General features: G+C 44.6%; 1 protein-coding gene across 1 annotated transcript in view; it reads right to left on the bottom strand.

Annotated features, from left to right (window-relative positions):
• Window positions 1-8,546: 8,546 nt before the first annotated feature.
• Window positions 8,547-13,288, bottom strand: part of polg2 (polymerase (DNA directed), gamma 2, accessory subunit) — a 98,519-nt gene continuing 93,777 nt past the window's right edge. Inside the window, exons 5-8 of the mRNA XM_059653857.1 lie at window positions 11,847-11,958; window positions 11,390-11,535; window positions 10,750-10,895; window positions 8,547-8,625 (exon numbers count right to left, since the gene is read on the bottom strand). Of these exons, the coding sequence (XP_059509840.1) occupies window positions 8,547-8,625; window positions 10,750-10,895; window positions 11,390-11,535; window positions 11,847-11,958 (483 nt within the window). The remainder of the gene's footprint in view (window positions 8,626-10,749; window positions 10,896-11,389; window positions 11,536-11,846; window positions 11,959-13,288) is intronic.

Below are 13,288 nucleotides of genomic sequence, written 5' to 3'. Positions count from 1 at the left end.
AGTTTAGAAGGATGAGAAGGGATCAGTTGAAATGTATGAAATTCTAATAGAGTGGACAGACTAGATGTAGGGAGGATGTGTTTTCAGTGGCTGGGGAATCTAGAATCACAGGTCATAGTCTCCAAATACAAGGTTGGCCATTTAGGACTGAGGGTAGTGACCTGTGGAGTTCTCTACTTTAGAAGGCTGTGCTGGCCAAAATCACCAAATATATTCAAGAAAGAGATTAATTTTACATTTGAAGGCATCAAAGGGTATGGGGAGAAAGTGAGAATATGGCATTGAGATAGAGGATGTATCATGAAGATGGTGAACCATGCTTGGAGGCCTGAACAGCCTACTCTTGCACCTAGCTTCTATGTTTCTAAATAGGTATTCAAATACCAATAGAAACTGAGGTATCTTCTACACCATCACCCAAATGAGAGAACTGGACTTGCACAACAAAAGTTGTAGTTATTTTGGATCAGAACGAATGTTTGTTAATTAACTATTCAACAGTTGAATCATTGTTCATTTTTAAAATACATAATTTCAACCACATTCCTTGAATAATCTCTGTTGTTAGACTACATTGTGCAACATACTGAATTTATTAACAGCAAAATACAAATGGTACATAAGCTAGTGAACCTGATTGGATGCAGTATGAAAATGTTATGCAAGTACTTTATTTTTAATGAGATGACATTTCTAACCATGATTTGTTATTTCCTGTTATTGAAGATTCACTATCAACCAATAATGCCAGATTAAAGGAAAAATAAATCACATTTACATCAGAAACAAAACCATGGAAGGGGTTCCTCCCAAGGTTCAATTGTACCTTTCAACTTAAACAATTTCTTTCAAATTCACCATCACATAAAGCAATAGCAAGTTACTAGCGCCATCCTGTATGAATTGTAACATACTATTAATGTTTTGCCTTGGAGTTCTGTGTTGCTACAATCTTGCTGAAAGTTGCAATAAAGAAGTTTTGGTATGCATTTAATCACATTGCTCTCAATGTAGCTTCAAATCATAAAACTAACTGCTCAGACTTTAACAGTGGAGATTTAGGGTGGCAAGCTCCATTTCTATATGCATAAAAATAAGGTTTTCTTTAATACATATACTTGTTCATATGATCCTTTGTATTTTGTTCTTTAGAATGTGATTTCAAAAGTTATAAGAAAAATAAATTAATCTATCACCAATTATCTTAAATTTCAAGAGTATCTACGGGCTTTGTGTAATCCTTCTATTCAGTTTCTACAGTTATCAGGTGACTATTATACTCCAAAAGATAATTTATAATATGAAATGTTTTAAATTGGAAAATTATATTTTTTTTCTCATTAATATACTAAAACAACAGATCAATTTGAATCTGTGGTCAGCATGTGTTACAAGCCTGCCTTGCCCCTGCTTTCCCTTCAGTCAGAACATTGTGGGTCCTCACACCACTCGAGATTTACGCACATAATTTAGGTTGACACATTTAGTGTAGCGCAGAAGGAATACTACACTTTTGGAGCCTCAGTGTGCCAACTTTCAAATTAAATGATAAAATACCTCTACCGTGTTCCCAGGTGAAGTTTAATAATGGATCCTATTTAATTATAGAAAGAGAGCAAGGGAATTATTCTGTCCAATATTAATCCATAATCACCACCATCAAAACAGGGTCACCCATTTATTATCTCATGTGCTGTTTGTGTGAGTACTATTTTTTGTGCTTTTTGAAGGGATGTAGGTATGATTGAGGCCAGCATTTGTTGCCCATCCTTAATTTCTCCTGAACTGAGTGATGTGCTCAGCCATTTCAGAGGGCAGTTGAGAACCAATCTACCATAATACAAACATGATAAAGGGCATGAACTATAAATTGCCTTGGACCATTTTGAGGCTGCAAATGCTCATTTATACATTTGATTGGACATCAAAAGAAAAAGAGAGGACAATCAAGCACAAATATTCTAACTTTCAGCCTCAGGATAGGCAGCCTAAATTGGACGTTTGGGCACAGGCTGCAAAACGTTCCAAACAGAAATCCTCCAGAAAACAGTGACTCTTCATATGTAAATGATACCAAAGAGTAAATGCAGCCTGTTACGGCCTTTGAAATATCACATGAGCCCACTGTCTATGCACCACCATTGACCTTCCACTTTCCTTATGTTTAGAAATATATACTTGCCGTGCTTAACAATTGAGAATATTGTGGTGATTTCATAAATTATCTCAGGAAGGCTTACTATTTTCATAAAGTCCAAAAATCAAATCTGAAAATTTTCTCATTTGTGCAACTCAACTGTATTTATCTATAAACCATTGGAGCAGTCATCCCTTGTAGTTTATCCTTAGACGATAGATAGAAAATCGTTGGCTGAGATTGGTGAAAGATTTGCTGGTCTTCCTAATTCCAGCAGGACTAGGATGTGCCATTTAATTATACCAACGTATTGATTTGTTTCTGTTCTGAAAGTATGTCTTAACAATGCTTTTGTTTCAGTTCCAGTATCCAGCCCAACAATAAAATGCAGCTCTTTAAAAGATGTATATAGAACAGGAGAATGGGTAATCCTGCTTTGCCACTCAACCAGTGGGACCGTTCCTATAACTTATTCATTGTTCTCAAATAAAAGATTCATCTACTCGATCTCAAGATCTAATACAGAGCCTGCAGCTTTTAAAGTTCTCTTAAATGAAACCAAAGATGGCGGGGAGTACAAGTGCAAAGCTGAGAATGAAATTCCAAACTTGTTCAAATGCAGCAAAGGAATAAACATTACAGTAAAAGGTATGTTTTCTTCAAATCACAGCTAATAGAAAGCATGGGAGAGATTGCATCACTGATAATGGGAACTGCAGATGCTGGAGAATCCAAGATAAGCTGCAGAGCTGGGCTGAGAGGTGGCAAATGAAGTTTAATGCGGACAAGTGTGAGGTGATGCACTTTGGTAGGAGTAACCGGAAGGCAAAGTACAGGGCTGGATCTCTCAGTCTCCATCTCAGGCAACCAGCTTGTAACTGATGTCCATTTCAAGCCCACCGACTCCCACAGCTACCTAGAATACACCTCCTCCCACCCACCCACCTGCAAAAATTCCAGCCCCTATTCCCAATTCCTCCGCCTCCGCCGCATCTGCTCCCACGATAAGACATTCCACTCCCGCACATCCCAGTTGTCCAAGTTCTTCAAGGACCGCAACTTTCCCCCCACAGTGATCGAGAACGGCCTTGAATGCGTCTCCCGCATTTCCCGCAACACATCCCTCACACCCCGCCCTCGCCACAACCGCCCCAAGAGGATCCCCCTCGTTCTGACACACCACCCCACCAACCTCCGGATACAACGCATCATCCTCCAACACTTCCGCCATCTACAATCCGACCCCACCGCCCAAGACATTTTTCCATCCCCACCCCTGTCTGCTTTCCGGAGAGACCACTCTCTCTGTGACTCCCTTGTTCACTCCACACTGCCCTCCAACCCCACCACACCTGGCACCTTCCCCTGCAACCGCAGGAAGTGCTACACTTGCCCCCAAACCTCCTCCCTCACCCCTATCCCAGGCCCCAAGATGACTTTCCATATTAAGCAGAGGTTCACCTGCACATCTGCCAATGTGGTATACTGCATCCACTGTACCCGGTGCGGCTTCCTCTACATTGGGGAAACCAAGCGGAGGCTTGGGGACCGCTTTGCAGAACACCTCCACTGGGTTTGCAACAAATGACTGTACCTCCCAGTCGCAAACCATTTCCACTCCCCCTCCCATTCTTTAGACGACATGTCCATCATGGGCCTCCTGCACTGCCACAATGATGCCACCCGAAGGCTGCAGGAACAGCAACTCATATTCCGCCTGGGAACCCTGCAGCCATATGGTATCAATGTGGACTTCACCAGTTTCAAAATCTCCCCTTCCCCTACTGCATCCCTAAACCAGCCCAGTTCATCCCCTCCCCCCACTGCACCACACAACCAGCCCAGCTCTTCCCCCCCACCCACTGCATCCCAAAACCAGTCCAACCTGTCTCTGCCTCCCTAACCGGTTCTTCCTCTCACCCATCCCTTCCTCCCACCCCAAGCCGCACCCCCAGCTACCTACTAACCTCATCCCACCTCCTTGACCTGTCCGTCTTCCCTGGACTGACCTATCCCCTCCCTACCTCCCCACCTGTACTCTCTCCACCTATCTTCTTTTCTCTCCATCTTCGGTCCGCCTCTCCCTCTCTCCCTATTTATTCCAGTTCCCTCCCCCCATCCCCCTCTCTGATGAAGGGTCTAGGCCCGAAACGTCAGCTTTTGTGCTCCTGAGATGCTGCTTGTCCTGCTGTGTTCATCTAGCCTCACACTTTATTCTATGGGAGAGACTGCAGCCAGTTTCCTGTCTTTTGATTGATCATTTCCTCATCTGTTCAAATACATTGTTCCCCAACAGCGATATGAAAGATGGTTTTAACACGGAACATAGAACGTTACAGCACAGTACAGGCCCTTCGGCCCTCAATGTTGTGCCGACCTGTCATACCGATCTCAAGCCCATCTAACCTACACTATTCCATGTACGTCCATATGCTTGTCCAATGACAACTTAAATGTACCTAAAGTTGGCGAATCTACTACCGTTGCAGGCAAAGCGTTCCATTCCCTTACTACTCTCTGAGTAAAGAAACTGCCTCTGACATCTGTCCTATATCTTTCACCCCGCAATTTAAAGCTACGCCCCCTCGTGCTCACCGTCACCATCCTAGGAAAAAGGCTCTCCCTATCCACCCTATCTAACCCTCTGATTATTTTATATGTTTCAATTAAGTCACCTCTCAACCACCTTCTCACTAATGAAAACAGACTCAAGTCCCTCAGCCTTTCCTCATAAGACCTTCCCTCCATACCAGGCAACATCCTAGTAAATCTCCTCTGCACCCTTTCCAAAGCTTCCACATCCTTCTTATAATGCGGTGACCAGAACTGTACACAATACTCCAAGTGCGGCCGCACCAGAGTTTTGTACAGCTTCAACGTAACCTCTTGGTTTCGGAACTCGATCCCTCTATTAATAAAAGCTAAAACACTGTATGCCTTCTTAACAACCCTGTCAACCTGGGTGGCAACTTTCAAGGATCTGTGTACATGGACACCGAGATCTATCTGCTCATCTACACTACTAAGAATCTTACCATTAGCCCTGTACTTTGCCTTCCGGTTACTCCTACCAAAGTGCATCACCTCACACTTGTCTGCATTAAACTCCATTTGCCACCTCTCAGCCCATCTCTGCAGCTTATCTGTGTCTCTCTGCAACCTACAGCATCCTTCGTCACTATCCACAACTCCACCGACCTTAGTGTCGTCTGCAAATTTACTAACCCATCCTTCTCCGCCCTCATCCAGGTCATTTATAAAAATGACAAACAGCAGTGGACCCAACACTGACCCTTGCGGTACACCACTAGTAACTGGTCTCCAGGATGAACATTTCCCATCAACTACCACCCTCTGTCTTCTTTCAGCAAGTGAATTTCCAATCCAAACTGCTATATCTCCCACAATTCCATTCCTCCGCATTTTGTACAATAGCCTATTGTGGGGAACCTCATTGAATGCCTTGCTGAAAACCATATACACCACATCAACCGCTTTACTCTCCTCTACCTGTTTGGTCACCTTCTCAAAGAACTCAATAAGGTTTGTGAGGCACGACCTTCCCTTCACAAAACCATGCTGACTATCCCTTATCAATTTATTCTTTTCTAGATGATTATAAATCCGATCCCTTATAACCTTTTCCAACACTTTACCAACAACTGAGGTAAGGCTCACTGGTCTATAATTACCAGAGTTGTCTCTACTCCCCTTCTTGAACAGGGGAACCACATTTGCTATCCTCCAGTCATCTGGCACTATTCCTGTAGACAATGTCGAGTTAAAGATCAATGCCAAAGGCTCAGCAATCTCCTCCCTGGCTTCCCAGAGGATCCGAGGAGAAATCCCATCCGGCCCAGGGGACTTATCTGTCTTCACCTTCTGAAGGATTTCTAATACCTCTTCCTTGTGAAGCTCAATCCCACCTAGTCTAGTAGCCTGTATCTCAGTATTCTCCTCGACAACATTGTCGTTTTCTAGAGTGAATACTGTTGAAAAATATTCATTTAGTGCTTCCCCTATCTCATCTGACTCCACACACAACTTACCACTACTATCCTTGACTGGGCCTAATCTTACTTTTGTCATTCTTTTATTCCTTAAATACCTATAGAAAGCCTTAGGGTTTACCCTGATCCTATCCACCAACAACTTCTCATGTCTCCTCCTGGCTCTTCTGAGCTCTCTCTTTAGGTCTTTCATGGCTACCTCTTTGCCCTCAAGTGCCCTAACTGAGCATTCACATCTCATCCTAACATAAGCCTTCTTCTTCCTCTTGACCAGAGATTCCACCTCCTTCGTAAACCACGGCTCCCGCACGCTACAGCTTCCTCCCTGCCTGACAGGTACATATATTTATCTAGGACACACAGGAGCTTTTCCTTGAATAAGCTCCTCATTTCTAATGTGCCCATCCCCTGCAGTTTCCTTCCTCATTCTATGCTCCCTAAATCTTGCCTAATCTCATCGTAATTGCCTTTCCCCCAGTTATAACTCTTGCCCTGTGGTATACACCTATCCCTTTCCATCACTAAAGTAAACATAACGGAATTGTGATCGCTATCACCAAAGTGCTCACCTACTTCCAAATCTAACACCTGGCCAGGCTCATTACCCAGTACCAAATCTAATGTGGCTTCGCCCCTTGTTGGCCTATCTACTTGCTGTGTCAGGAAGCCCTCCTGCACACTCTGGACAAAAACTGACCCATCTATAGTACTCGAACTATGGTGTTCCCAGTCAATATTTGGAAAGTTGAAGTCCCCCATGACAACTACCCTGTTTCTCTCACTCCTATCGAGAATCAACTTTGCTATCCTTTCATCTACATCTCTGGAACTATTCGGAGGCCTACAGAAAACTCCCAACAGGGTGACCTCTCCTTTCCTGTTTCTAACCTCAGCCCATACTACCTCAGTTGACGAGTCCCCAAACATCCTTTATGCAACTGTAAAACTGTCCTTGACCAACAATGCCACACTTCCGCCCCTTTTACCATCTTCTCAGTTCTTACTGAAACATCTAAATCCCGGAACCTGTAACAACCATTCCTGTCCCTGCTCTATCCACGTCTCCGAAATGGCCACAACATTGAAGTCCCAGGTACTAACCCATGCTGCAAGTTCACTCACCTTATTCCGGACGCTCCTGGCATTGAAGTAGACACACTTCAATCCAACTTCTTGCTTGCCAGTGCCATCTTGCTTCCCTGAAACTTTATTTCGGACCACCCTACTCTCAACCTTTTCTATAGTCAAACTACAATTTTGGTGCCCATCCCCCTGCTGAATTAGTTTAAACCCACCCGAACAGCCTTAGCAAATTTCCCCCCCAGGATATCGGTACCCCTCTGGTTCAGGTGAAGACCATCTTGCTTGTGGAGGACCCACCTACCCCAGAAAGAGCCCCAATTATCCAAGAATCCAAAACCCTCCCTTCTGCACCATCCCTGTAGCCACGTGTTCAACTCCTCTCTCTCCCTATTCCTCGCCTCACTAGCACGTGGCATGGGCAACAAACCAGAGACAACAACTGTTTGTCCTAGCTCTCAGCTTCCATCCTAGCTCCCTGAATTTCTGCCTTAAATTCCCGTCTCTCTTCCTACCTATGTCGTTGGTGCCAATGTGGACCACGACTTGGGGCTGCTCCCCCTCCCCCTTAAGGATCCCAAAAACGCGATCAGAGACATCACCCACCCTGGCACCTGGGTGGCAACACACCAACCGTGAGGCTCTCTCACCCCCACAGAACCTCCTATCTATCCCCCTAACTATGGAGTCCCCAATGACTAATGCTCTGCTCCTCTTCCTCCTTCCCTTCTGAACAGCAGGGACAGACTCTGTGCCAGAGACCTGTGCCCCACTGCTTTCCCCTGGTAAGTTGTCCCCCCTCAACAGTATCCAAAACGGTATACTTATTGTTGAGGGGAATGGCCACAGGGGATCCCTGCTCTGCCTGCCGGCTCCCTTTCCGTCCCCTGACTGTAACCCATCTGCCTTTTTCCTGTACTTGAGGAGTGACTACCTCCCTGTAACTCCTCTCAATAACCCCCTCTGCCTCCGGAATGATTACTCGGTTCATAAAACAGATTCTAGAATAGCATACATCTTACCATCACATGGACCATGGCTTCAAAATTATTTGGCCGTTCTGTTTTTGCTCCAGTAGCTGTCCAGTCAAAATAGCTAAAAACTCTGTCAGTCCTGGAAACACGAGAGGAAAGGAATATCCTTTGCTGGTTGTTCTTAATCTCTCAGCAGTGAAGGAGCAGTACACCGATTGGGATGAGGCAATATGGAAACAGTTTGACACTCGCATATTTCCTACAGACTATTACGAGAAACTGTCTTATGCACTGCATAAAATGTCAGTGAAAGAAAGAAATACCAACAATGACAAACTTGACATTTCACTTTTGCACTTGGGTAGTTCGGTAATGTGAGTTCTCATAGCAGTAGCTCTTAAGTGCAATAAACCGTTGTAGATCTCTAGTAAAAGCACAGAATCTTTTTAATGTGTCAGAGTTAAATCCAAATATTTCCCTGGAAGAAGGCTTATCAGTGACTAGAAGACAAACCAAAGACATTCAGTCCAATAGAATGTAGGTGCTGGGAGAAATATTTTACAAAATATAAAAACAAAGTGTACCACAATTTCTATTAACGTTTTGTCCTTGAATCAATGCCCCCAGTCATTTCCAAAGATTTTTTTTCCCTCTAACAATATATTACAAATCCCACATAAACAAATACTACTTGTCTCATTTTTATTATAAATTCCTAAGACCTCATTCATAAGGGAAAGTTGCCTGTGTAACATTTGTATAAAGACTGTGCACATTTTGCACCAGCAGTAGTACAGCAGCATCTCTGCATGCACCTTCCAGGTCCTTAACCAACACTGCAAAGAAACTCATAAGCTTCAACCAACTTTACATTGCTGCTTAAGAAATTGTGTTACTTAGTTAAATAACGATCAATTTTATATATATCTAAGATAATATATTAACTTGTATATGTTGTTTGGGTAATACCTGCGAATCCTAGTTCAGTAACCCCCACTATTACCACTTTATCTGAAGACTTCACTAGATTTTGAACCCCTTTGCAGAAGACCGTAGCACTTTGACTTGTAAACTATTGTTAACATTTTGAATAGGAGAGACACACTTTCCACGAATCCAACTTGCTGCTGTCACTTTTTCTACCAATGTCTAACATTGGCGCTATCAATTACAATGATTCCCATTTGAAGACACTATGTAACTGTCACAATATTGTTTTGAGGATTTGGTCACTAATTCGACAATGTGCAATAAGTTTCATAAAACTCCTCAATTCCTTCACCAATTGATGTGTTTTTAAAATCTTCAATTGGTTGTAATAGCAGTACTACTGTTAAAATGATTTTTGAATTCTGATCACTCTTACAAATATTTGAGCCTGAAATTCAGGAATATAAAGTAAATGCTGCAGACCCAGATCTGCCATCTGCGCTTAGCAATCATTCACTAAAACTCATACAAGCACCTGCTAAAAAGTCGCTTACAGGACAAAAAAAAATCAAGTAGTGGTGCTTAATAATTGACTGGATAGCATCTTGAAAAGTTTGAATATCTTTTTCAAAATTGACAACACAGTTACAAATTTCAAACTAATAACCAGCTAAAGAAGCCTCCAGTTGAAATGGATTCAAGTATATTTTCAACACTGCACAAGTCTGACATCTGAAAAACACCCAGGCCTCCAATGCAGATAGAATCCCCACTGAAGTACTCAAATAAAAGACAGGCACTCTGGACATGAATCCTCAACTTCATTGCCCTTACTTATCCAGAAGGAAGGAGATCTCAGATGCTGTAATTGTCAGCATCTTCAAGAAAAGAGACAGGCCCAATTGTGGAAATTACAGATGGATTTCCAAACTGTCCACCTAGAAAAGATCTTCATGAATCCTCCTCCTAGTGGCTGAAGACCTCCTCCTGAATCTCAAAGTGGCTTCTGCTCATCAAGAGACATGACTTTACAGCGGGTGGAAACACCCAAGAAAAATGTAGGGAACAGCACCAACCTCTGTATGTGGCTTTGTTCAATCTCACAAAGCCTTTTGACTCTTGTCAACCATGAGGGATTGTGCAATACTCTCCTCAAATTTGGCTGCCTGCAGAATTCCATCACCATGTCCAACCCAATACGATTGCAAACTGAGATCAAGCAGGGCTGCATCACATCATCAGTATTCTTTTTCACCTTCTTCACTGTAACACTCCAACCCATCTCCATAAAGCTCCCTGCCTGAGGGGAGCCACCCTCCAGGATGAGCAGGTAATTGTTCAACCTTCATCTGCAGGACAGAACCGTGACCACCCAACTCCTGTTGTTGAACTGCAGCACGCAGATGACGTCAGCATGTGCTCAAACCAGAGGCTGAGCTACAAACCATTGTTAGCACATTCACTAAGGCACGTGAGAATGGGCCTCAAACTAAACATCCAGCTTGCAGCTTCCATGTAGCACTGCGCTTTCCCCCACCCACCGCCACCATCACAATCCATGGTGAGTCACTGGACAATATGCATCATTTTCCATATTTTAGGAGCCTCCTCTCAGTACAAGCAGACATTAACTATGAAATCCAACATCCACGCTGACATGCCAGTGCAGACTTTGGACACATGAGGGACAGGGTGGTTAAACTCCAAGACCTCAAACCCAGTACCAAGCTCATGGTCTGGAGAGCAGCCATGGTCACAGCTCTCCTGTATGCATCAGAAACATGGATGATGTACAGCAGACATGCCAAATCTTTGGAGAGTTATCACTAGCACTCCTGTCGCAAAATCCTGCAAACCCATTGGCAAGATCAGTGCACTTAAGTTAGTGTCCTTTCCAGGCCAGTATCCCCAGCATCAAGGCACTGGTCATGAACGACCATCTGCAATGGCAGGCCATAATGTCCGCATGTCTGTTGCAAGACTGTCTGAACAAGTGCTCTACTTACGACTGCGAAGCTCAAAGTAATCATGAAGTGGGCAGATGAATTGCGCCAAGGACACCCTGAAAGCCCCCTATCCCCCCCCAAACAAATGCAACATTCCTACCGACACCTGGGAATCACTTGCCTTGTATAGACTGAAGACAAAGCATTCATGAACACGCCAATCACTTCAAGCGTCACCAAATGGAGCACGTGGAGGCCACATGCAAGCAGTGGAAACTGCACTTTGGATCTAGACTGTCCCCACCCAATTACCTCATCAAACGCCACCTTCCCCACCAGCGATCGAGTTTGCAGCACCAGGATTGGACTGGACAAAACCCACTCCTCCTCAGAGTGGAAGCAAGCCATCACTGAGCCTGAGGGACTGCCATAGAAGAAGACTGAGTGTTTGTCACATCCTATCATTTATCAAGTGGTTCACATGTGAACAGGATTATAGAGCTGCATCTCTGACCATATATTTGGCTTGTTTTGGGTGGTAGAAGTAGTCCTTGGCTTTGAGATCACTGGCATTCTTCTGTCTGGTTTCCATACTTGCTCCAACCAAAGGATGTTCTCAAAGAATTGTGTCCCTTCATGCAGGGGTTTCCCTTAAGTTGGTTTCTTCTGAACAAGGGTCTCCCCTGGTTGATATCTATGTTGCATTTCTGGAGGGATGCCATCAAAGAATCTTTGAAATGCTTCCTTTGACCATCTGTCATTCAGGTACCTTCTTTGAGTTGGGTTGACGTGATTGGCTTCAGTAGTCTGAACTTGGGCATCTTAAGATGTGGCCAGCCCAGCTGAGTTGGCTTTGAATGATTGTGGCCTAAATGCTGGTGCTATTGGCCGGTTCAAGCACACTGGTGTTAGTACATCTGTCCTCCCAGCTGATAGAGAGAAACTGTCTCAAACAACATTGGAATTTCTCAAAGGCTTTAAAGTGATGTCTATACATAGTTTCAGAGACACATAGAAGAGAAGGAAGGATGACTGCCTTATATATCAGGTTCTTGGTATCAGCACAGATGTCACAATTGTTAAAGATTCTCATCCAAAAGCTTCTGAAGGCAGCACTCACAGATTGGATGCAATTGTTGAATCTCTGCATTGATGTCAGTCTTAGATGAGAGGTAGCTTCAGGTACAGCAAATGTTCAACTTTTGAGAGAATTTCTTCATAGAGCTTAATGGAGGGATGTTGACTTGAGCTGGGATAGGAAAGGATTTGAGTCTTCTTGAGATTGAGGCTGCGACCAGTTCTTTGGTAATAAAATGTGGGGCTGGATGAACACAGCAGGCCTAGCAGCATCTCAGGAGCACAAAAGCTGATGTTTTGGGCCTAGACCCTTCATCAGAGAGGGGGATGGGGTGAGGGTCCTGGAATAAATAGGGAGAGAGGGGGAGGTGGACCGAAGATGGAGAGAAAAGAAGATAGATGGAGAGGAGAGTATAGGTGGGGAGGTAGGGAGGGGATAGGTCAGTCCAGGGAAGACGGACAGGTCAAGGAGGTGGGATGAGGTTAGTAGGTAGGAGATGGAGGTGCGGCTTGGGCTGGGAGGAAGGGATGGGTGAGAGGAAGAACAGGTTAGGGAGGCAGAGACAGGTTGGACTGGTGTTGGGGTGCAGTGGGTGGAGGGGAAGATCTGGGCTGGTTGTGTGGTGCAGTGGGGGGAGGGGGCGAACTGGGCTGGTTTTGGGATGCGGTGGGGGAAGGGGAGATTTTGAAGCTGGTGAAGTCCACATTGATACCATTGGGCTGCAGGGTTCCCAAGCGGAACATGAGTTGCTGTTCCTGCAACCTTCGGGTGGCATCATTGTGGCACTGCAGGAGGCACATGATGGACATGTCATCTAAAGAATGGGAGGGGGAGTGGAAATGGTTTGCGACTGGGAGGTGCGGTTGTTTATTGCGAACCAAGCGGAGGTGTTCTGCATAGCGGTCCCCAAGCCTCCGTTTGGTTTCCCCAATGTAGAGGAAGCCACACCGGGTACAATGGATACAGTACACCACATTGGCAGATGTGCAGGTGACCCTCTGCTTAATATGGAAAGTCATCTTGGGGCCTTGGATAGGGGTGAGGGAGGAGGTTTGGGGGCAAGTGTAGCATTTCCTGCGGTTGTGGGGGAAGGTGCCGGGTGTGGTGGGGTTGGAGGGTAGTGTGGAGCGAAC

Source organism: Stegostoma tigrinum, chromosome 22 (genome assembly GCF_030684315.1).
Source record: "Stegostoma tigrinum isolate sSteTig4 chromosome 22, sSteTig4.hap1, whole genome shotgun sequence".
Classification (NCBI taxonomy): domain Eukaryota; kingdom Metazoa; phylum Chordata; class Chondrichthyes; order Orectolobiformes; family Stegostomatidae; genus Stegostoma; species Stegostoma tigrinum.
This window is presented reverse-complemented; position numbering and strand designations above follow the sequence as displayed.